At 49.3% G+C, this 26,251-nt stretch overlaps 1 protein-coding gene and 1 long non-coding RNA gene across 10 annotated transcripts in view; one reads left to right on the top strand and one right to left on the bottom strand.

Annotated features, from left to right (window-relative positions):
* Positions 1-26,251, bottom strand: part of LOC144822101 (uncharacterized) — a 1,825,698-nt gene that overhangs the window by 975,557 nt on the left and 823,890 nt on the right. For 7 of the 9 annotated variants that reach the window (XR_013608557.1, XR_013608561.1, XR_013608562.1 and 4 more), the window contains one exon: positions 12,474-12,512. This is a non-coding gene — a long non-coding RNA (uncharacterized LOC144822101). Of the gene's footprint in view, positions 1-12,473; positions 12,513-19,253; positions 19,397-26,251 lie in introns of all 9 variants that reach the window. The other 2 variants (XR_013608558.1, XR_013608559.1) reach the window with 2 other exon arrangements.
* Positions 16,911-26,251, top strand: part of WNT6 (Wnt family member 6) — a 657,721-nt gene continuing 648,380 nt past the window's right edge. The window contains exon 1 of the mRNA XM_078679225.1: positions 16,911-16,987. Coding sequence (XP_078535351.1) covers positions 16,911-16,987 — 77 coding nt within the window. The remainder of the gene's footprint in view (positions 16,988-26,251) is intronic.

Raw genomic sequence — 26,251 nt, 5'->3', positions numbered from 1 at the left:
CTCACCCCTCACCTCTCCCCCTATTCACCTCTCTAGACTCCTGACCTTCACCTCACCCCTCACACTATTCACCTCTCTAGACTCCTGACCTTCGCCTCACACCTCACCTTTCATACTATTCACCTCTCTGGACTCCTGACCTTCACCTCACCCCCTCACCTCTTACACTATTCACCTCTCTAGACTCCTGACCTTCGCCTCACACCTCACCTTTCATACTGTTCACCTCTCTGGACTCCTGACCTTCACCTCACCCCTCACCTCTCACAGTATTCACCCCTCTGGACTCCTGACCTTCACCTCACCCCCTCACCTCACCTCTCACACTATTCAGCTCTCTAGACTCCTGACCTTCGACTCACCCCTCACCTTTCATACTATTCACCTCTCTGGACTCCTGACCTTCACCTCACCTCTCACAGTATTCACCTCTCTAGACTCCTGACCTTCACCTCACCCCTCACCTCTCACACTATTCACCTCTCTAGACTCCTGACCTTCACCTCACCCCTCGCCTCTCACACTATTCACCTCTCTAGACTCCTGACCTTCGCCTCACACCTCACCTTTCATACTGTTCACCTCTCTGGACTCCTGACCTTCACCTCACCCCTCACCTCTCACAGTATTCACCCCTCTGGACTCCTGACCTTCACCTCACCCCCTCACCTCACCTCTCACACTATTCAGCTCTCTAGACTCCTGACCTTCGACTCACCCCTCACCTTTCATACTATTCACCTCTCTGGACTCCTGACCTTCACCTCACCTCTCACAGTATTCACCTCTCTAGACTCCTGACCTTCACCTCACCTCTCACACTATTCACCTCTCTGGACTCCTCACCTTCGCCTCACCCCTCACCTCTCACACTATTCACCTCTCTGGACTCCTGACCTTCACCTCACCTCTCACAGTATTCACCTCTCTGGACTCCTGATCTTCACCTCACCCCTCACACTATTCACCTCTCTGGACTCCTGACCTTCGACTCACCCCTCACCTTTCATACTATTCACCTCTCTGGACTCCTGACCTTCACCTCACCTCTCACAGTATTCACCTCTCTAGACTCCTGACCTTCACCTCACCTCTCACACTATTCACCTCTCTGGACTCCTCACCTTCGCCTCACCCCTCACCTCTCACACTATTCACCTCTCTGGACTCCTGACCTTCACCTCACCCCTCACCTCTCACCCTATTCACCACTTTGGACTCCTGAACTTCACCTCACCTCTCACAGTATTCACCTCTCTGAACTCTTGGCCTTCACCTCAGTACTCCGCCTTTCAGCCCTCTCACCCCTTCCCTCTACCATCCTGCAACTGTTCTTCACCTCTCTCATCTCATTTCCTCCACCTCACCCTCACCTGCCCTTCACCCCCGTCACCACCTGGTCTCCAACTCCCCCGTCCGGGACTTCACCTCTCCTCAGTTCCTAACCTCCGCCTCACCCCCCCCCCCCCCTCCTCTTCTCTCAGCTACTGCCCTCCATCTCGCCCTCCTCCTCCTTTTCTCTCCTCTACCCTCAGCCCCTGCCCTCCCTTCCCTCCTGCTGCCAGTCTCTTCTCGGCTCAGCAGTCCTTTCCTCCGCAAGCCTCCGTCACCCCTTCCTTCGCCTCTCCTCGTCCCTGTGACCCCCTCCTCCCCACTGTCTGCTCGTCAGACCCCGCCCCCTCTTCTCCCGCGCCCCTTCTCCTTCTCTGCATTAAGGGGGTTCTTTGGCTGTTTTAACGTGCGTCGACCAACTTCAGCTGTCCTCACTCTCATCGTCGCTTCTCCCTCCGCTCTTCTGTCTACGCCTCTCCCTCCTCCTCTAACCTGATCCCACCGTGGTGTTCCTCGACCTTACCCCCCCCCCCCCCACACACACACACACCCATCCATACCTGACGTGCACATCCACTCCGCCCCTCCCCTACGCCCCCGCGGATGCCTCATATCTCACGTCTGTCCTTTGACTGACAGCTGAGTTTTCGCCTGAAGGGCCTGGGGGCTGTCAGCCTGGGCGGGGCGGGGCAGTGGGGGCGAGGGAGGGGCCTAGTCTGGCAGGTAGTGCGTGCCTCAAGCAGGCAGGCACTGAGTGACGACACTGTCTGCATAGGTGGAAAGGCCTCTAGGCGCTGTACCGGGCAGAGTTTGCAGCTCATTCCCCCTGGAGTGTCAGCTCAGCCTTTCATCCTGTGGGATTCACCAAGACGTCTCATGAGCCTATGCTTCATGAAGGCGTCGAATACCACAGCTCGGAAAAGGAGCTTGATTGGGACCTCCCCCCACCCCCCCCTCTCCCCCCGACACCCCTAATTGCCTAAGCTGCTTTTCTAACTAACTAAATGTACACCCAAGTTATCCTTGAAAAGAGATACCAGTTCGGTCAAAATGCGGAGCCTCAAATACCTTTCTACTAATCAATCTATCTAATTCATATAAAACAATACAAGAATTAGAATTGTATTCATTGAAACCAAACTGTTATTTGCTTTTATTTTTCGGGCTTTAAAGTTTTCTTTGGGACAATAAAATGAGAAGAACGCGTGGTACAAGGTAACACACATGGGGGGTCCATTATAGCTTTTATCTGCTTTGTAAATTTAGTTCTAGAGAAAGTAATGTCTCAGCCTCGTGTCTGTGGCTCATCTCCACGGGCCCCTGAGACTCCCAGAGATGGGGGCCACTGCGGAATGTGAGATGGAGCCCCTGAGACTCCCAAAGATGGGGGCCACTGCGGAATGTGAGGGGGGGCCTGGCACTCCCTTTATCGTGGTAGCTTGTGATATTGTGTTGTATCTAAATTTAAATGCCACTTATCCCACCCTAAATTTAAATCTAGATGCACACAATATTACAAGCTATCACGATAAAGAAATGCTACTTTGGAATTGGTATTTTGTTACACGTGTTATTCTGTCTTTTCTTAAAACTCATTTTGTACCATTAGTGTGTTACTATGGAGGAGGCGTCCCCCACACTTTGCCACGGAGCCTGTAGTTTAATATGACTGGGGTAAGTGCATCCACTAAAGTAAGTGTCAGACTTATGACAAAGATGCCTTATTTTCTTTTTTCCTTGTAATGCACATAGTTATATATATATACACGTACATCTTTGTCTTTTTCTAAAAAAAAAAATGCTACAGATAGCTTTGGTATAAAATTGAGGTGTTCACACTATTGTTGCTAGGGGCCCTGCTTACATGGTTCCCACAAAACCTAATGTAGATGTTGCTAAACTACAAGATGTTTGGAGATAAGAGGGTGCAGAAAATATGTTTTGAATAATAATAAATATCATTGGGCAACAACAATATGTGCCCAGAGATAAGTGGGTTTCATTGATTGGTAACTAGTCCCTCACTCTTCCCCGTTTTCCCTCCAGGTATTGCTGAATTAACAGAGGGACCAGTAGGGTTTAAGCTTTTCTCCTACTTGCATGGTCTGTATGTACACCACTGCTTTACAGTATATTACCCTGCGGGAGATCCTAGACATCTTAGGCTTGTACAGTGGTTGAAACATGTTGGTAAAACACAGATCTTAGGTCAGGTGTGGCATTCACCATATGACCGGCTCTTTTTTAAAGTTTTTTTATTAATACCAGGGGTACTCACAGTTTAAAGAATACTTTGAGTATTCTTCTAGGTATATTTTAGATTCATGCTTGCCCAAAAAAGCAAGACCTAGTGTACTGTCCTGAGCGATTTGTAAGAAATGCCAGGTACAGATTAGCATTCCTTGGTTGAGTCCACCAGTGTGGCATTGCTCCTACCCCGGTGTGAGGTTGTCAAATGATGAAGCTTGCCTTGATAAGTTGAGGGTGAGACGACCTCTCAAAAATCTTTTAATGACCCACAGCCCAGAGAAGTAAAAAAATCCTAATAGGACTTAATTGGCTCTAAACACCCTCAAGTCCCCTAGTCTTGTTGAAAAATCTCATGGGCCCACCTCACATTCTGCTGGGGGTCCCCATCACTGAGAATCTCAGCGCTCCCTCCTCACATTCTACAGTGGCCCCCACTCATTGGGAGTTTCAAGGGCCCCTCCTCACATCCTGCAGTGGGCCTACATGATTGGTAGTCTCAGGAACCCACCTCACATTCTACAAGGGGGCCCCATCATTGGGTGTCTCAAGGGCCCCTACTTATATTCTGCAGGGCCCACTATAATTGGGAGTCTCAGTGGCATGTTCTCACATTCTGCTGTGGTCCCCCCATCTCTGAGAATCTCAGGGGCCAGCCTCACATTCTGCAGCGGGCCCCAACATTGGAAGTCTCTGGGGCCCATCCCACATTCTACAGTAGCCCACCCCCAATCATTGGGAGTCTCAGGGACCCATCCTTACATTCTGTAGTAGGCCCCATTATTTGGGGTTTCAGGGTCCCCCCCTCACATTCTGCAGGGGGCCCATCATTCTGTGTTACACCGCAAACTGACGCCTCCTTCCATAACCATGCTGTTCTCTTATGATTTCGACTTACTTTATGACTGATGTCATCTGCGCACCCCACCGCTAACAAGAGTGTGCTGGGTTCTACATCGTCACGTTTTGCAGAGCACTTCCTGCTACCTGCATGGCCCAGGTTGACATGGAGTGCCTTGCATGAAAGGAAGAGAGCAGGAAAGCACAGTATCTACTAAGTTAAGGCACTGTCCCGTTTTCTCCCTATAGTTGACATGCAATCAGGCTGTCTAGCGCCACCCAATCACGCACAAATTTGCACCACGGTGTAAGTGTGTGTGTGTGTGTTGTCTAGTATAGGTTTTTCCCACTTTGGATGTGTACTCTACACTGAGGCACACATACAAAGTGGGGAAAGTTATGAGAAATAAAGATATTTCTACATGTTAATGCCAACTTCAAAAAAACATTATTTTTTGGTGCAAAACCATGCCTACTATTGTTAGTAGACAGGGTTTTCCGTAGAAAACAATGGTTGGTTCAATGAGAATGCCCATGTACCACCCATGGAACACCCCCTACCACCTCGAACCTGGACTCAGAGTAATGCAAAGCACTGCTTTTGCATAGGTTTGTACAGCACAATGTTAGTAAGATACCACTGGACGTCCACATGGGGCACATGACGGTCATACCTCTGGATGTCCACATGGGGCGCATGCCATTCATACCACTAAATGTCTACATAGGGCGCCTGACGTTCATACCACTGGATGTCTACATGGGGCGCCTGACGTTCATACCACTGGATGTCTACATGGGGCGCCTGACGTTCATACCACTGGATGTCTACATGGGGCGCCTGATGTTCATACCACTGGATGTCTACATGGGGCGCATGACGTTCATACCACTGGATGTCCACATGGGCGCATGAGGTTCATACCACTAAATGTTTACATGGGGCGCATGAAGTTCATACCACTGGATGTCTACATGAGTGCATTACGTTCATACCGCTGGATCTCCACATGAGTGCATGACGTTCATACCGCTGGATCTCCACATGGGTGCATGACGTTCATACCACTGGATGTCCACATGGGCGCATGAGGTTCATACCACTAAATGTTTACATGGGGCGCATGAAGTTCATACCACTGGATGTCTACATGAGTGCATTACGTTCATACCGCTGGATCTCCACATGAGTGCATGACGTTCATACCGCTGGATCTCCACATGGGTGCATGACATTCATACCACTGGATCTCCACATGGGTGCACGATGTTCATACCACTGGATGTCTACATGGGTGCATGATGTTCATACCACTGGATGTCCACATGAGTGCATTACGTTCATACCGCTGGATCTCCACATGGGTGCATGACGTTCATACCGCTGGATCTCCACATGGGTGCATGACATTCATACCACTGGATCTCCACATGGGTGCATGACGTTCATACCGCTGGATCTCCACATGGGTGCATGATGTTCATACCACTGGATCTCCACATGAGTGCATTACGTTCATACCGCTGGATCTCCACATGGGTGCATGACGTTCATACCGCTGGATCTCCACATGGGTGCATGACATTCATACCACTGAATCTCCACATGGGTGCATGAAGTTCATACCACTGGATCTCCACATGGGTGCATGCCATTCATACCACTGGATCTCCACATGGGTGCATGACATTCATACCACTGGATCTCCACATGGGTGCATGAAGTTCATACCACTGGATCTCCACATGGGTGCATGACGTTCATACCGCTGGATCTCCACATGGGTGCATGACGTTCATACCGCTGGATCTCCACATGGGTGCATGAAGTTCATACCACTGGATCTCCACATGGGTGCATGAAGTTCATACCACTGGATCTCCACATGGGTGCATGACATTCATACCACTGGATCTCCACATGGGTGCATGACATTCATACCACTGGATCTCCACATGGGTGCATGAAGTTCATACCGCTGGATCTCCACATGGGTGCATGACGTTCATACCGCTGGATCTCCACATGGGTGCATGACGTTCATACCGCTGGATCTCCACATGGGTGCATGAAGTTCATACCACTGGATCTCCACATGGGTGCATGATGTTCATACCACTGGATCTCCACATGGGTGCATGATGTTCATACCGCTGGATCTCCACATGGGTGCATGACGTTCATACCGCTGGATCTCCACATGGGTGCATGACGTTCATACCGCTGGATCTCCACATGGGTGCATGACGTTCATACCGCTGGATCTCCACATGGGTGCATGACGTTCATACCACTGGATCTCCACATGGGTGCATGACGTTCATACCGCTGGATCTCCACATGGGTGCATGATGTTCATACCACTGGATCTCCACATGGGTGCATGACGTTCATACCGCTGGATCTCCACATGGGTGCATGACGTTCATACCACTGGATCTCCACATGGGTGCATGACGTTCATACCGCTGGATCTCCACATGGGTGCATGACGTTCATACCACTGGATCTCCACATGGGTGCATGACGTTCATACCGCTGGATCTCCACATGGGCGCATTACGTTCATACCGCTGGATCTCCACATGGGTGCATGACGTTCATACCACTGGATCTCCACATGGGTGCATGACGTTCATACCGCTGGATCTCCACATGGGTGCATGATGTTCATACCACTGGATCTCCACATGGGTGCATGACGTTCATACCGCTGGATCTCCACATGGGTGCATGACGTTCATACCGCTGGATCTCCACATGGGTGCATGACGTTCATACCGCTGGATCTCCACATGGGTGCATGACGTTCATACCACTGGATCTCCACATGGGTGCATGACGTTCATACCGCTGGATCTCCACATGGGTGCATGATGTTCATACCACTGGATGTCTACATGGGTGCATGAAGTTCATACCACTGGATCTCCACATGGGCACAGGCCATTCATTCCACTGGATCGCCACATGGGCGCATGACGTTCATAGCACTGGATGTTCACATTGGGCGCATGAAGTTGAAAAGATTTCTTTTTACAAGCTCTGCATGGAGCTTTGACAAAATGTGCAAATTTGTGTAGTTTGAGGACTATTTTGCCTGTGGACATTTGAGTGGAAAATGTAGCTGATGACAAATTATGTTGCTGGTATATTTTTAAATTAGAATAATGGTTCTGAAGTTTGCATATGCCTTATGTAGAGAAAGAAGAACCTGCGTCCTACCACAGATGACCTCAGAGCATCAATTAATTGCACAGAGACTGCCTTGGAGGCAGGTGCCAACAAGGGTGTACTGAATGTTTTCTTCAGCTCGTGCATTTTTTGAGTTGAACATATTAGCCACAATGGGTTTTCTCAAATGTGGCCATTTAAAGATTGGTGGCTTTAAGATACTTCTTTCACATCTAATGGTTTGAAGAATACCGCCCATTCATGAAAATAACCATTTGAAGTATGGAGGAGCGAAGGAAAACCTAATCACGAGCGGGTTTAACTTTATTACTGTTTGCTGTCACCAGGGTACAACTATAGTCCCCTCTTGAGGGTGGCCCCATGTTGAGATCCTCCCACGTGAGCTACTTTCTGTGTGCTGAGGTGGGCACCTCACCTTGCTTGGGTGGGTGACACAGGGCTTGAGGAAGATAAGAAGTATCGGGTGGGTGGAGCTTGGCCAGGAGGAGAGGGCTCGCGCTTGTGATGGGTTTCAACGCAACACCCAGGGGGCTCATACTCGCCCACAACCACACTGTGTACCTGACGAACAAGTGTGTGGGTATGGTCCAACATGGAGCAGGCCACGGGCTGAACCTAAAAGCCCAGAGGAACTCAGAGAAACATTGAGCAAATCAAGGGAGCTGTCTATGACTGGGTGAGCTGCTTCTTTCACCATAGCACCCCCGAGAAAAGTCAACATTACCCAGATAAGACCCAGTGTTAGAAGTCTGAAGAAAGGCCTTGAGTAATGGAACATCTTTTCTTCAGGAGGAAGATGGTTGATGGTAAAACTTTATTAAAGGCATTGTGAAGCATCCGCTATACCAGCTGACGCGGGGGTCCTGGGACAGAAAAAATAGTTTTATGGCCCTTCATAATTTTCAGCTCCAAGGTCATTCCAAGACAGAAGGAGAAACTAATAAATACTGGTAGAATGAATTACCATGGCACAACTCTCGGATGGTGGGGGAAAGAAGCTAAAAATAGAGACAGAGAGAAGTTTAAAATGGGAAAGAAAAAATAAGGAGTCAAAACTAGTGAGACAGCAGAAAGAAAGAGGACTGCAAATAGGGAAAGAGCATAGGAATGTTCAAAGGAAGCAGGATGTAACCAAAGTACAAAACAAGAATAGAAGGAAGGACGGATAGAAAGAGAAAAAGAAAGGGGGAGGAAGGAAAGAATTAAGTTTGGAACGAAGGGTAGCAAGAAGAAAAGCAGGAAGGAATAAAGAAATAAAAAAGAGAAATAAGGAAAGTAGGAAAGTAGAATTAAATAATGGAAAGAAGAAATAAAAAATAAATGAAAGGGGATGGAAGGAAATAAGAGAAAGTAATATTAATGACTGGAAGGATAATAAAAAAACGATGGAAAGAAGGAACAAAGGAAGGACAGGAGAATGGCAAGAAAGGAAGGGACAACGGAGAATGAGAGAATGATAAGAAGAAAGGGAAGAAGGAGCAAAGATGAAAAATAGGGGAGACAATTAACCAGGAATATAAAGAAGGACAAAAAGCTAGAGATAGAAAGAAACATGATATGAAACGAATGGGCAGAAGGAAAGGATGATGGAAAGAAGGAATGAAAGGAGAAGTGAAAACGAGAAAGAAACATAAATAATAGGAAAAAGAAAGATTTAGAGAAAAGGGAAAAAATGAAAGGAGTCAATACTGGTAAATGTGGACAAATTCCTTTAAAAAGAAGATGTACATGCATCATTTTGAAGACTTTCTGCAAACTTTCCTGAGGGATACAATTCCAACAGGCCTTCTTATGAAGGGTCAGGATGGCTCACTTTGCTTGGACATTGCGTGCGTCTGAAAGTGGGGAGTATTTCAATTTTCTGACCACTCTCTTGCTCTTTGTTTGATCAAAGGTTTTTTTTTTATATAATTTTTTTTATTGAGCAGGGCATCGAGAGCATATCAATAACAATAATAATAAACAACAGGAGAACATAATTTGATCAAGACATATTGAATAAGAATAAATGCACTAGACTAAGAATGCGAGATAAGTGCAAAAGGCAAAGAGCAAATTACATCGCTGATAGCAACATGTCAATTTTTCCACAGTAATAGCAATCTTATAATTAATAACAATACTACAGGTTTAAAACATATACTATGTATGTTCACCGACAGACTAAAGTGCTAAACTATTAAAGTGCTAAAGTGCTGAAATACAACAGTGCTCATATACTAAAACTACCCCTCGACCAGAGTGTAGTTCCCCCTATTCCCACACCTTGCAATCTAGATGAACCTTGATTTATCAAGATAAAACCACGAGTCTGTCACAGTTTCCAAATTCCTTAGATACTTCCAGGTATAGTTTAACTTTTTAGAAGCACCCACCTGCCCCGCATAGGCTTCCTCAAAAATTCTGGTTTGTTTCATTTTATTAAACCACTTCTCATAAATTGGTGCTTCTAAGCGACTTCCAATTCTGAAGAATAAGTGAACGGGCAACGAGGGAGGAGATAAATAAAAAAGCCTCCTCTCATTTGAACAAAGTAGCCCTACATTTACTGATCCCAAAAATGGCGACCTCGGCCTCTAACTGCACCTTCTTCTTAATTGCCTGATTTAAGGCCACACAAATCTTACCCCAAAAAAGCCCTAATCTAGGACATGTTAAGAAAATATGGTGCCAGGCCCCTTCACCTTCTGCCTGGCAACGAAAGCATCTATTTTCAATTTCAGGTTATTTTTTACTTAGGGTTTGGGTGTAAAGTAAGCCAGCCACCTGGACAGAAAAGCCATCCTTTTGAAATTAGCTGCTCTCAAGGCCTTGCTCACTAACTGGCAAATAACTTGCCACTCATAACTAGAGAAGGTGCATTGAGTTTCCCGAGTGATCCTTTCTTGGTGTATTTCTACCAGGAAGGGTTTCCCATGATTATTCAATAGACGATACTAGTTCGCCACGACTCTGAAATTTGCACCAAAAAGGGCAGTCGCCAGCTCCGACGAGGCGCCACTAAATGTGAAATTATGACTATTTAAAAAATGAATGATCTGTAAGTATTAAAAAAATATGCCTTTCTCCGATCCCTACTCCTAGTCCGTACCTCTTGCCAAGTATTTACTCTGTTCTGGATTGAAAACTGCCCTAACTCTTCTAACCCACAATCCTTCCAGTCTCTAAGGTGGGTAGATTGAATTTGAAGGCCCAGATTTTTGCATTCACCAATTTTTAGATGATAAAACCCAGAGGAACCAGCATATTTAAAAAATGATTGAAGTCTAAGAGAATAATCCTTCATGGTCTTATATCTCGTCCTTGTTTGATCAAAGTTGTAGACTAGAGTTTATTGACAGTGCAAACACTTTGCCAAAGCCAATAAGAAAAGAGCTTTTTATGGTGTAAAATCTGTTTCAGATTATTGCTTATTTCTTCATGTCCCTTATTCCTTCAGGTGTAATATTTATCTATATCTAGAATAAAGTACATCGTTACGGAGTGTTGGTAATGTCTTTCCTTAGTTATGAGGATTTAACTCAAACCACCTTCCAGACTAAGCCTTGGACTTCACCACCTCGAGGGCTAAGTGCTAAAGAAGTACTTGAACTGAGTTTCTGGCTCAGAGGTGAGGTGTCCCCTGGATACAGGAAGTAAAAGTTTCCAATGGACACAGTTGAAGCGCAGGAATCCGCAGTGCTCTGGGTCCACCATCAGCCAGTTCCCACAGCAATATTTTTATTTAAAAAATAGCAGTTAAATGTCGTCTAAAAGTGGGTTTGCAGTATGAAAATATCAAAACTATCTCTTTCAATAGAGCTTTGTGGGGAGTAAGTCTCCCGAAACATATGCAAACATTGTTTGTTTGGAAATTTTGCCCAAAGGGTGTTACCTTCACAAACCTCTTGCAGCAAAATGTTAATTAACATATCTCCAGTAAATGTGTAACTATTTTAGGATTGCTGACATAACTGAGAAAATCTCTCCTATCACTACCTTTAAGTGTTGCTTTACAATATTGTTAAAATTGTGAAGGTTAATCAATTACTGCAAATTCATAATGTTTTGGAAGTTGTGCAGAAAGGGATAACACCAGTACGTTAAAACACAAGCTTTCTCTATAACTTGATAGTGTGCTTTGGAGGCACAGTAATTTTAGGAGCCAGGTGTGATATAATATATTGTCATTTAGAGGCTCTCTTTTCCCCAGTTACACTTACATGTTTTACTACCCCAGAGAGGGCCACATGTTGCTATTCATTTTAGTTGAAGAAACTTCTTCCACTCTGGTGAACTTGTAAGTTTGTCAGTAAGGTTGGGCAAAGCATGCATCTTCTGTATTTCACATAATTATGACTATTTTATACATCTCCTCAGGTCAGAGAGCAGTTTTAGCAGACAATGTTAACACAAACACTTTATCTATGTGAAACTTCAACTGTTAAACAAGGGAACACACAATTTGGGAAATTACCAGCTTTCTGAAGTTTCTAAAAATGCTGCCAACTTCATAAAATGTACGTTTTTTTCAATAGAAGTTAAAAATCCTACCAAAAGCAATATCTTTGCAAAAACATTTCTGCTGAGAATATTTCTTGTTGTGGAATTATGAAACAAGAAGATGATTTTTGGGAACAATGTCTGGTAAAAAAACATTTTGAAATCTATTAACATAGGTAAGGTTGCAGGAGTAGAGCTCCTCATTTGTAAATCTACAACTTCAACTAGGTGTGAACGTCCTGATGAAATTCACCGTTTATTGTGTAGATTTATACCTTGATGTAGACTCGTGAGTCTTCACCTTGCTCGGGTTAGGGGTCAGAGGTTCATAGCAACTGATTTTACAAGTGTAAAGTTACTATTAGCAGCGCCCTACCTGTTTGTAGAAATCTTTGCACCTGAGGCGGAGCTCTACCTATGAAAAAAGAAGACATTTTAAGAAAATGAATTTATATTAATATAAAATATGTTTTATTTTTGTTTATTTCCTTAATCCCTATTCACCTAGGACTACCTACCATACTAACACAGGACGTCCACCTGCACTAAAAAGTAACATTTTAATACATTCTTTAATATTTTTTTCTTTGTATTGTAATGTTTTTTTAAACAAAATACAATTAATTAAAATGTTCGTTTTTCCTCCCCCACACTTTACAGTATCATTTGTATTGAATGTGTCACAGTCTTGGATGCAAGTGATGTGCATTGTATTTTTGATTTAAGTTACACGAATAAGTTATCTTTACAATGTATTATTTTCAAATGCCATGCATATTAAACATTTTAATTTAATTTTTTTAATTGCAAAAAAATTACAAAATGAAACAAATTAATTTGCATAAAGTTGTATTCATATTGGTGTTTAAAATGTATTTTTAGATGTCTCTCTTTTACTGTGATTCCCTGTCCTCACTGTTTTTATTTATATGACTGTGTTGCAGTACCAATGGCAGGCCATGTGGGACGTTTGACTTACACCAGTGATGGACTAGAGTTAATTTAAGACCGGTTTGTCAGTGGTACTACAGAGGTAGATGTAATGTGTATTTTCTGAATTTCAATTGTGTAACTCTTTTGTGGGTTTGAGTTTTGTTTTAGAAAAACAATCTCTCGACACCACCTTTAATTTCCTTCAATACCACCCACTTTCTAGTAATTATTTCCCATGTTCACACCACTCCCCTTGAGCCTCTCACATTTACTACTGAATCATATTCTAACACATGTGCAGTTCTCTGCCATCCAGCGGAGAGCTCTGTCCAGGAATTATAGAAATAGAGTTCTCTGCCCGAGGTTTTTAGATTGCATTTTGTTGTACATATAGTGATCCTATTTTACGCACTCTAAAATAACTTTGTGGATAGGTCCATTTGGATTCCAGGACATTTCAGCAAACCTACACAATGTTCTAAAGGAGGCAAACTTTGCAATTTCGGAGAATGATTTTGCTAGAAAAAAATCTTTCACAAAAATGTGTGTGAAAACTTGTTCCCACAAGCAAAGTTGGATGAAATTCTGAAATTTACAAAATGGGCCAAATGTGAAGTTTGTGAACTCGTTCACCCCTTTCTTTTCTTCTTATACAATCTTAGGGGTTTAAAGGACGTATTAAAAAGCTAACAGAGGGCCACTGAAGAAATGTATGGTTCAGAAAATTGAACTTATGAGCGGGTATAGAATCTCTGGGGTGTTGTAGTGAGGGGGTTGAGTGGTGTCAGTTTACTCCAGAGATGGAGGAAAGCATGATGAGAATTGAAGTCCATGACCTTGGGCAAGTAATATTACAATTATCCAGAATTTGAAATGCTGACTATGGAGTTTATCTGCTGGATGTGGTGTATATGTCGACGTCTGAATTGACATTCTGGGGTTCCTTATGATCAGAAACTGAGGGGGTGTTGTATCGGGTGCTTTCCTTTCCCCCTAAGAAGTTCCATGGGGTTCCTCGCATTATTTCCTCTCCAGCAGGGGGCGCTGGGCAGCGTGTGCCAGGGGCTTTGCTGCAATATTTGGTGGTCGCTAGGGCTGCTCCACTCTCGAACAAGGGCAGTATAATATCCCTGCCGGGTAGGGACTATTTGGGGGGGCTGCTCGGTCACAGACACTGGGGAGTAACTCTGGCTTTCTTCGCATTACCTCCTCCCATCTACACGCCCCAACTCACCCTCTCCCCTCGAACCCAGGCCCTTCTCCCGTACCTGTCCATGCCCCCTCCATCGTCTGTGGCCACCTCTTACCCAGGTGTCTCATCAACTCCCTTTCCTAGCCTACATCCCACCTCCATCACCCCGATACCCCTGCTTCCCTCTCATAATAATAATAATAATAATAATAATCCACATTTGTATAGCGCACAATCACCCGTTAGGGTCTCTAGGCGCTGGGGGCCGTCGGGAAGATTAAGAAAGCTATTGCCCAGAGTCGCATGGTGCTGGGCTAACCTACCGCCGGAGCCGGGGAGCGAACCCTGATCCCCCGATTCCAGCGTCAGTCGCCCTGGCCGCGGCGCCACACCTCTCATGAGCCCTTCTCCCCTCGCCCTCCCCTATCCTCTCTCGCCGTAGGTCACCATTCCATTTCGAGCTCCACATGCCCTGTGCCCACCTCTCACCAGGTGCCCTCCCCTATCCTCTCTCGCCGTAGACCACCATTCCATTTCGACCTCCACATGCCCTGTGCCCACCTTTCACCAGGTGCCCTCCCCTATCTTCTCTCGCCCTAGGTCGCCCTTCCCACCTCCACATGCCCTGTGCCCACCTCTCACCAGGTACCCTCCCTATCCTCTCTTGACCTAGGTCACCCTTCCCTTCTGACCTTCACATGCCCTGTGCCGACCTCTCACCAGGTGCCCTCCCCTATCCTCTCTTGACCTAGGTCACCCTTCCCTTCTGACCTTCACATGCCCTGTGTCCACGTCTCACCAGGTGCCCTCCCCTATCCTCTCTTGCCCTAGGTCGCCCTTCCCTTCTGACCAACACATGCCCTGCGCCCACCTCTCATCTATGTGCACTCCCCTATCCTCTCTTGCCCTAGGGCATCCTTCCTTCCGACCTCCACATGCCCTGTGTCCACGTCTCACCAGGTGCCCCACCACCCTATCCTCTCTCGCCCTAGGTCGCCCTTCCCTTCTGACCTCCACATGCCCTGCGCCGACCTCTCACTAGGTGCCCTCCCCTATCTTCTCTCGCCCTAGGTCGCCCTGCCCACCTCCGCATGGCCCGTGCCCACCTCTCACCCAGGTGCCCTCTCGCCCTAGGTCGCCCTTTCCTTCTGACCTCCACATGCCCTGTGCCGACCTCTCACCAGGTGCCCTCCCTATCCTCTCTTGCCCTAGGTCACCCTTCCCTTCTGACCTCCACATGCCCTGTGCCCACCTTTCACCAGGTGCCCTCCCCTATCTTCTCTCGCCCTAGGTCGCCCTTCCCACCTCCACATGCCCTGTGCACACGTCTCACCAGGTGCCCTCCCTATCCTCTCTTGCCCTAGGTCACCCTTCCCTTCTGACCTCCACATGCCCTGCGGCGACCTCTCACCAGGTGCCCTCCCCTATCTTCTCTCACCCTAGGTCGCCCTTCCCACCTTCACATGCCCTGTGCCCACGTCTCACCAGGTGCCCTCCCTATCCTCTCTTGCCCTAGGTCACCTTTCCCTTTTGACCTCCACATGCCCTGTGCCCACCTTTCACCCAGGTGCCTTCACCCTATCTTCTCTCGCCCTAGGTCGCCCTTCCCTTTCGACCTCCGCATGCCCTGTGCCCACCTTTCACCCAGGTGCCCTCTGGCTCTAGGTCGCCCTGCCCTCCGCACCCACCTCTCACCCGGGTTTCTTATCCCTGTCATCTCACGCCCCTCCCTCCTGCCTGCCCCCTCCACACCCCCGTGTACCTGGTGTGCCCATGCCCTCTCCTCATTGCCTCGCGCCCTGATGCCCCTTCCCTTCCACCCCCGGGGTGCCCCCTCCCTCCCGTGCGCCCCCGCTCCCCTCCCCCGCCCTCAGCCCCTCCTGGACGCCTCGTTCCCGGATTCCTCAGTCTGCACCGGAGCCGCAGCTGAGCCGGGTCCTGTCCGCTCCGCTGCCGTCAGTCTCAGGTACCCCCGGTGAGCCCTGCTCTCAGGGGCTCCATCTCTGCACCCCCACCCCCCTCCCACTGCCACCACCGGACACACTTATCCCTCACCCCCCACCACACCCCTCGGAACCAGGGGCTCCGGGCTACCAGGGCACTCACACTGAACCCCGATCACCTGTCCGAGACCCCACGCAAGCCGTTTTAACCCTCAAATCCTCTGCAGCCTTAGAGCACCCCCGCCCCCCCCCCCTCCCCGCCTTCAGCACTGCTCCCCTCCATCAGTATCCGGAGCCTACAGCTCACCTCCGAACCTTTGAAACTCTCACCTCAGAGTATATCATCGCCCCCCGCCCCCCCCCCCCCCCCGCCGGGGCCGCCCCCCCCCCCTCTGCCCCCCTGGGACTCCACCCCCGCACACAGCGCCCCCTCCCACCTTCAGCACTGCTCCCCTCCATCAGTGTCCGGAGCCTACAGCTCACCTCCGAACCTTTGAAACTCTCACCTCAGAGTATATCATCGCCCCCCGCCGGGGCCGGGCCCCCTCCTCTGCCCCCGGTTGCCTCCTTGTGCCCCCCCCCCCTCCTGTGCTCACCGGGCCACGGGCCCCCGCACCTGCAGGAGCCGCGCACGCATCGGACACACCTGGGATTGTTGGAGCCGCGGTGCAGCTTGCTTGGGGGTGCGAAGCCCCTCCCGGGAGAATAAGGACGCGCTGTGGCCCCCACCACCATCGGAGCCGGCATGCTGCCCCCCTCCAGCACCCAACTCGGGCTGTTCTTCATCCTCCTGTGTCCGGCCAACATCATCGGGCTGTGGTGGTAAGTGCCGACTCCTTCTCTCCGCACGGGGGGCGGGGGTGGAGGAAGCCCCCTCACTGATAATGGGGTACCAATGCAGGCCCCCCTGGGGCACCGCAGTCCCGTCAAGGGGAGGCCAGCATTAGTCAAGTCAAACAAACTTTATTTCGGCTATATATAGCAGACATTTTAAAGCACCTTCAAATAGAGGATTTAGATAATAAAAACAGAGATAGAATTTTTTTTTTTTTAAAAGAGAGTAAAATGCATTTTCATTTACAATGTACTGTGACACATCAACCTGATATATTGCAGAATTAATTCAAATTCATTGTCTACTGATTTTTTAGAGCATTAAAACATAATTCAATAAACACTAAATAAAAACAATCAAGATATTATAAAAAATTGAATTTCTACTGTTTGTCCTTTTTTGGAAGAATATGTAAAGTTAGCGTAGAAGTTAGTAAATAGAGAAGCAATATATAGTAAGGATTTTCCATCGGGGTCAGTAGTCAGATAGAGCTTATTTGCTGACAGGCGCAATTTCCTTTATGATGCTCCTACCTATGCACCACACCATGAATAGAAACCTGGAAGTGACAAAGACATATAGTGGGTCTGTTTCATACAGCTTTAGTAGACAGTACCTCACTGGCAGTACTGGCTGCGACAACTGCAGACACCCACCGTACTGCTTATAGGAGGGTGGCACCAGAGGGCACACTCCTGTGGCTGGCAGTACTGGGTCCCAAGCTGGGGTCTTCTAGTTAATGCTTCTGGGGACACCCCTGGTTTTATTGGAGGTGGCTGACAGCACTGGGGCATCCGTTAGGTGTATTGCAAGTACTGGGGGCACCAGCTGGTAGTACTGGCAGTAAGGGTGCAACAACTTGGAATCGTGCCTCGTTGACAACACAGGGGGTAGGGGGCACTAGGGGAACCTCTATCCTGCAAAAGTGTGGGCAGTGACAGGGAATAGGACCCCCCTATATGCTACCACTGTGGTCCCCCGCTAGGGACACACTACTGTGGTAGTACTGGAGCACTCCTTGAATGGTAGTACTGGGGACGGTCTTTTACTGCCAAAAGTTGGAAACCCAAATGGGAACACCACTTTATTTGTAAGTACATTAGGAGAGGCAGCTGTGTTGTGGACGGTCAATGCATTGCCATGTAGTGTTCTTTAAAGAGGCGTATCTTCAACTATTTTCTATTTTGGAGCAGCAGTGGGGCAGTCCTGGTGTACACCGGGATGTTGTTCCAGATCCTGGGTGCATGGATTGACATGGCCTGCTGCCTTATTTTAAATGTCTTGCACTTCGTGGTCTGCAGTCTGAAGGTGTTCTGGCTGTGGCAGTGCAGGATCCACCAGAAATGGTGAGCTTGTCTATAGTATAAGTGAGGGTGCTGGACGTGATGGCTTTGTAAATGATGCAACTGGTTTTGAAGATGGTTTGGGCCAGCAAGGAGAGCAAAGGAAGTTCCATCAGGATGGGGGGTGATGTGATCATATTAATTCAGGATTTACTGAGGTTGATGTCCACAGTAAATCCAAGTGACTTAGCATTCGGAGGAAGATGGGGCTCAACAGCTGCGGCCAGTGCAGGTAAGAGCAGTGGTGCCGGGTTGGGAGGGGATTTGACAGAGGACCACGAGGAAAAAAGAAATAAATAATTAATTTCCCTTGTCGTCTGTCGAAATCCCCCCCACCAGGCCCGTCCGCTCCACCGATCTTACCTGCACGGGCCGCGGCTGGGGTTCAAAGATGTTAAGGTTCATATCATTTGGTCAGGTTTTCACTATATCTTGGTTGTTGTTCTTGGCAAATTATCAGACTTCTGTCTTGTTTGAGTTACGCTTCAGATAGGTTCTGGACATCCAGGTCTGGATGATGTGCTGGCAGTGTTTGAGGTGTTGGATACCTGTAGCAGAGGAGACTTTCTACTGGCGTTGTGTATCATTGGCATTCTGATGAATCTTGATGCTGTTAGCTGTGAGTAGAGAACCTTGGACGGCTCCACATGTGAGAGAGATCCTTTGTGACCTGGAGGTGTCCATGTGAACAAACTGGTGTCATTTGAAAAGGTAGGAGGTGAACCAGTGAAGGACATGGACGGTGAATCCCATTTGAGACTCCAGGGTGCTTATGAGGGTGGGATGGGTGACTGTGTTGAAGGCAGCTGAGAGGTCTACAATATCAGGAGGCACGGCTCATCAGAGAAAGAAAAAAAGAGACAAAGAAAGAAAGGAATACCAAATATTCTAAAGATGCCTTGACGCTCACCTACTCACAGTGTACAGAATATTACTAATGGAAACGTACACTATGGCATTCAGAGATTAGGCCATCCGTTCATCCATCCATCTGTCCATTAATCCAGTGAGATTGCTCTGTCCACTAAGGCTTCAGCATTAGTCTTGAGGACCCTGGAGAAAACAGGTTAAAAGTAAAATCCTTGTACGGGACTATCCATCCACCCATCCATCCATCTATGCACCTGTAAGTCTGTCTGTCCATCCATGTATTAATCTGTTAATAAATTCACCCACCCATCCACCATCCAGCCACCCATTCCTCAACCCAACAATACATCTTACTATCCATCCTTTTGTCTCTCATCCATCTTTCCATTAATCAATCTAAATCCATCCATCCCCACCTTTCCATCTATCCAGTGAGATTGCTCTGTGCACTGAGGCTTCAGCGTTAGTCATCTGGACCCTGTAGGTCATAGGTTAAAAGTAAAATCCTTATATGGGACTATCTCCTAGGGATATGGCTGCCCTAGGTGGTAGGCATGCAGTCGTGGATACTCCTTCTTAGCCACCATAGGTTCATCCATCAGATGTGGTGACCTATCAGATGCCCAATCAATGTTAAGTGGTCCAACACCACATCTGGAGAAGTGACCTCCATGACAGTCTACCAAATAAAGGATGCCTCACTCGAAGGAAGCCGGTGTCTCTAGAATATTGGGACACACTCCAGTGTGTCAATCAGACTCTTACCGGGGACTGAATTTGTACCTATGGGACACACCCCCAACAAGTCCATGAGACTCCCCACCTGGTCACTGACATTGTAACTGTGGGCACACCGCTAGTGTGTCAATCAGAACCCCTACCTGGGCACTGACATTGTACCATTGGGACACCCCCCACCCCACTGTGCAATCAGACATCCTACCTGGGCACTGAGATTGTACACTTGGGCACACCCAAGCGACCCTTGACCTTCCTGGTAGGTCACCCCCCCCCCCGCTGCAGCTCCGCCTGCACCCCCGCTGAGGTGTACTGGTCACCGCCAAAGTCGAGGCCCTACACCACCCGCAGGCTCCACCTGCGCCTCATTCCTGGTGGCCAGTAGTGGCCTTGGTTTATTTCCGCTCTACTGTGCCCCTCTCTGCCTGTCCGCTCCTCTTCTGTGCCCCCATGCCCCCCGCTCGCCGTTCTGTTCTGTGCCCCATTGCTTGATTCTGTGCCCCGTTTTCTTCTGCTGTTGCCCCCTTTGATTCTGTGCCCCGTGTTTTCCTGCTGTTGCCCCCTCTGATTCTGTGCCCCGCTTGCTGACTTCCGTGCCCCCTTGATCCCTGCCCGTCTCCTTCCCGCGGTCGCTCCGCTCCGCTTCCCTGCCCCCATCCCCACCGCTGCTTCCTCTGCGGCCCGCCCCCTCCGCGCCCATTTGCTGCCCCTGCAAACACACCTCCCGCCCCCCAGCTGCTCCTCCCTCCCCTCCTCTCCATATATGGCGGCCGTATAGCGGCCGCGTGCAGCGGGTGCGCCTAAGGCAAGCCCGTCTGCACCAATCCGCGTCTGGACCGCGCCCAGCGCCAGAACCCCTGCCCCCCACACCAGCCATGAAGTCCGCCTCCGCTACGACGCCAACACCCTCGTCGCTCTCAACCCAGGAAGGACCTACACCTGCTGCAAGGCCGCCCCGAAACGCACCCACGGTCCCTTCACCTGCCTGAACTGCAGCTTCTCCTGACTCGAAGGCACCGGGACACCCGCCACGACAGAACCCAACCGACTTAGATGCATCCTGATCAACACCCGCTCCGCACACAAACACGCCATCTAGCTCTGGGAACTACTCAACACTGCATCCCCGGACGTCGCCTCCCTGTCTGAGACCTGGATGAACAAAGCCTCCTCGCCAGATATTGCCATAGCCATCCCCGACGGGTACAAGATCACCCGCAGAGACCACCCCAACGGGGCCGGCGGAGGAATCGCCATCGTCCACAAAAACACCATCAGGATCTCAACAAACACCAACGACACCCTCAGCACCGCCGAACACATGCACTTCCAGATCCACACTGACCCGAAGACCACCCTAAGAGGCACCCTCATCTACAGACCGCCACGTCCCCGGCATCAATTCTGCAACACCATCGCCGACCTCCTCAGCATGCACGCGCTGACCTCCACCGACTACATCCTCCTCGGAGACCTGAACTATCATCTGGAGAACAACAACGACAACAATTCCTCCACCCTGATCGACAACCTCGCCAACCTCGGACTAAAACAGCTCGTCACGACGCCGACCCACATCGCCGGTCACACTTTTGATGCCATCTTCTCCTCAAGCCCCCACGTCACCTTCAGCCACGCCTCCGAACTCACCTGGACAGACCACCACTGCATCCACTTCTCCTTCCGAAAACCCCCCACACACCACCGCACCCTACAGATCCCCCGCCGCCGCTGGGGCAAAGTCACTGAGGAACAACTACAGACAAGCCTCGCACTCAACCCTCCGACCAATCCCACCAACCCCGATGATTGTGCACTCACCCTTGAACGCTGGATGAACGACTGCGCCAACACCGTAGCCCCGCTGAAAAAAACCACCAACAGAGACACCAGCAAAAGAGCCAGCTGGTTCACCCCGGAACTCCTCGCCTCAAAGCGCACCTGCCGGAAATTGAAGAACATATGGCATAGCGACAAGACGCAGGAAAGCCGCGCTGCCCACAAACACGCCATCCGCAACCACCACCACCTCATCAGGGCCGCCAAAAGGATCTCCTTCACAGACCGCCTTGATAACAACGCACGCAACAGCAAGGAGCTCTTCAACATTGTGAAGGAACTCTCCAACCCCAGCTTCAGCGCCAACGACATCCTGCCATCGCAAGCCCTGTGCGACTCCATGGCCCTCTTCTTTCACCGAAAAATCACAGACATCCATGACAGTTTCAAATCCCGGACAACCCCTACAGGCCACACCGCACTGGACCCACCGAACCCCACCGTCCAAGACTCCCTGACAAACCGGACCAACGTGAGCACCAAGGACACGATCAAGATCATGGGCACAATCCACTCCGGATCCCCGTCCGACCCTCTACCACACCACATTTTCAACAAAGCCAGCAACTCCATTGCACCCCACCTGCGCAACATCATCAACCTCTCCTACGAGACCGGTACCTTCCCTGAGAACTGGAAGCACGCAGAGATCAATGCCCTTCTGAAGAAACCCAAGGCGGACCCAGGCGACCTCAAGAACTTCTGGCCCATCTCCCTGCTTCCGTTCCCAGCAAAGGTCATTGAGAAGATAGTTAACATCCAGCTCACCCGTCACCTTGAAGACAATAACATCCTGGACCCCTCCCAATCAGGATTCCGCAGCAACCACAGCACCGAAACCGCCCTCGTCGCCGTCACAGACAATATCAGGATCCTTCTAGACAACGGCAAGACGGCGGCCCTCATCCTCCTAGATCTCTCCGCCGCCTTCGACACCGTCTGCCACCACACACTACGTACGCGCCTCCAGACGCAGGGATCCGGGAGAAGGCCTTGGACTGGGTCACCTCCTTCCTCTCTGACAGAACTCAGAGGGTCCGCCTCCCCCGTTCCGGTCCGGGGCCTCAGAGATCATCTGCGGCGTCCCACAGGGATCCTCCCTCAGACCCAGGCTGTTCAACGTTTACATGGCCCCACTAGCGCGCATCGCCCAACAGCACTACCTCAACATAATCTCCTACGCCGACGACACGCAGTTGATCCTCTCCCTCACCAAGGACCCTCTCACCGCCAAATCCCACCTCCACCAGGGAATGAAGGCCGTCGCCGACTGGATAAAGGAAAGCCGACTTAAGCTGAACTCAGACAAGACGGAGATCCTCATCCTCGGGCCCAACCCCTCAGCATGGGACAACTCCTGGTGGCCAGCATCACTGGGGACCCACCCGGCCCCTACCGACCACGCACGCAACCTGGGAGTCATCCTCGACTCGAAACTCACCATGACCAAACAAGTCAACGCAGTCTCCTCCACCTGATTCAACACCCTCCGCATGCTCCGCAAGATCTACAGATGGATCCCGACAAACACGAGGAAAACAGTCACCCAGGCCCTAGTCAGTAGCAGACTCGACTACGGAAACACCCTCTGCCCCGAAGCCTCGTCCAAGCTCATCAACAGACTACAAAGAATCCAGAACGCCTCTGCACGCCTCATCCTCAAACGTCCCGCGCCGCGACCACATCACCCCCCACCTGAGGAACCTACAATGGCTCCCCTTCGACAGAAGGATCTCCTTCAAACTCCTGATCCACGCACACAAGGCACTCCACAAAACCGGCCCAGCCTACCTCAATAGCCGACTCTCCTTCTACGTACCCAACAGGATACTCCGCTGACTACGCCCTGGCAACGGTCCCGCGCATCCGTAGAACCACCTCCGAAGGCAGATCCTTCTCCCACCGCGCCGCCAAGACATGGAACACCCTCCCCCTCTACCTACGACAAACCGAAGACCTACTGACCTTCAGGAGACAACTCAAGACCTGGCTTTTCGACCAGTAGCGGCATCACCCCCCCTCTCCCCAGCGTCTTTTAACCCTTGCGGGTAAGTAGCACGCTTTACAAATTAACTGATTGATTGACCCCCAACAAGTCCATCAGACCCCCTACTTGGGCACTGACATTGTACCATTAGGCACACCCCCAGTGTGTCAATCAGACTACCTACCTGTGCACTGACATTGTACCATTGTGAGATACCCCCAGTGTGGCAATCAGGCCCCCGACCTGGGACTGACTACTTACCTGTGGGCACCCTCCAGTGTGTCAATCAGATGTCCTACCTGGGCACTGACATTTTAACCTTGACCCAGTGTGTCAATCAGGCCCCTTCCTCTGCCTTCTCTGCACCCCACGCCGAAGACCCTTGTACCCATGGAAAGCACAGCGCTTCTACTTGAATATGACACTCATCTTTGGTGTTTCCGGGTTCTCTCAGGATGTCCTGGCACGAGACACCCCTGATGACCCTGTGAGAGCCAAGCTGGGGTCGGTCCTCGGAGGCTGCTGTGTGCTCCCATCACGGGCACTGCTTGGGGTTCAGCTCGTGCCCTGCATCCGGTCCATTACAATATTTAATTCCTGTCCTGCTCCTACTACTGTTAATGCAAGGTGCTCTGGGATGCACGTCAAAGAGAAGTCCCATGTATTCATTCGCTCTGTGAGGCCAGTGTCAACTTTCGTGGGCGTTGAGGACATCACCTCTGTGTGTAGTGTTAAATGGATGTATGACGTTACAACGCATACTTTTACATCGCATGCCTTTACAACGCAGTATTTACAACGAATACCATTACAACGCATAGTGCTTTGGGGCGCTGGATAGTGAATAGTTTAATTTACTATTCCAACTCCAGTCCCCGTGGACACTAGGGAAGGTGTTGGACAGTAAATTAAACGTATTCCCTATCCTAGAGCGCCCCCCAGCGCAATGCGTTGTAATGGTTTGCGTTGTAAAAGTTGCGTCGTAAAGGCACTGCGTGGTAAAAGTTGCGTTGTAAAGGATGTTCCCCGTGTTAAATGCACCACTCCCCCTGTACTTTGTTAGCACATCATCCCCGTGCACATTGCTAGTACACCACCCCCTTGTAGAGTCTTAAAACAGCACACTCGCAAATGACTGCGTTGTGTTACTCTGCGGCAGCGAGGGGTGCTGTGGATGTTTCGAAGAATCCACCGATGGATTCTGACACAGTTCCAGATTTACTATCATTGGTAGACCTGGAAATACGTCAGAATTGTACTCCTCCCCATTGTACTCCTCCCCATCAGAGGAGCAACCAGGAGAAATATCTTTATTTCTTCTCATTGTTTCCTCTTTTTACGTGTGCTGCAGCACACTTAAAAAGAGGAAAATGCCTCTTAGGATGGTTTTTGTGCAGGAAGGAGCACTTTCCTGTTCAAAATCAATCCTGCCTGCAACGGAGGCATCCTTGCACCACAGCGCCAGGGTGCCTGCGTTGGCTCTAGGCAGCTAAAAGGGCGCCAGTGCAAGGAAAGGACAGGAAACCATCTAAAGATGTTCAATACGACGCAGTCCTTGCCCAGCAGTTTGCGCTGCGTTGGGTTCCTCTAGATTTATTGAGCCACGCAAAGCCAAGCAAGGTGGCCCTGCATGGCGTGATCAATCTAACTTCAGAGTTGCTTCGCTCTTGCGTCCGTCAGGGGAGATGCAACATTTAAACAAATATTCCCCTATGTTTACTCCTGTCGGGGTGCCGGTTAATGGCAGCCTACCAAGGGTCAGTCTTTTCATGAATATTCATTAGTCCCAATGATCCCTGGACGGTTTAGCAGGTGTATTTTTCTAATAACACGTGCGCGTTAATTTAACTCAGTGCACATTCGTCGGTTACAGGTGTAGATGTGTTGTGTTACATTTGCTAAGGATGCTTAAGAGAGCGTGCCTCGTGCTAGCTTTCCTCACTGCTCCTCGCTGCATTGTGTCTGGACAGCACGAGCCCCATGTGTAACTGCTTCTGAAGGGGACCTTGTCTGTAGTGCACGTGCACGTGCTCCAATAATGTGCAAACCCAGACTTACTTGACATGTTTTAAGTGTGGAGGTACGTGCCACCGTTTGTGATAGCGCCCGTGCCTTCAGTGGGCTGTACGTGGACGGTAAAGTATGTTCGTTTTAACACAGTTTTACGCACCGACAAGAGCCCACGTTCAAAGTGTTACACAAAAACTTCAGAAAATGTGATTTAAAATATAAAATCCTTTCCAAGTGCTCGCCAGATCCCACGCGCGGAGGGACTCCGCGGCAACGGTGTCATGTGTTTGACTATGAAATGTTATCGGCGAAAAGCGATTGCTTCATTTCAGGATAGAAAGTGCACAGCAATCTTAACTACATAGAATGACGACAGACCTATATTTCTGTCTATCTAGATATATATTTAGTTATAACTTATTTATAAGGTCCGGTCAGGTGTTCTTCTCTGCGTCTCCATATAA

This window comes from Lissotriton helveticus, chromosome 3_1 (genome assembly GCF_964261635.1).
Source record: "Lissotriton helveticus chromosome 3_1, aLisHel1.1, whole genome shotgun sequence".
NCBI classification, from domain to species: Eukaryota; Metazoa; Chordata; class Amphibia; order Caudata; family Salamandridae; genus Lissotriton; species Lissotriton helveticus.
This window is presented reverse-complemented; position numbering and strand designations above follow the sequence as displayed.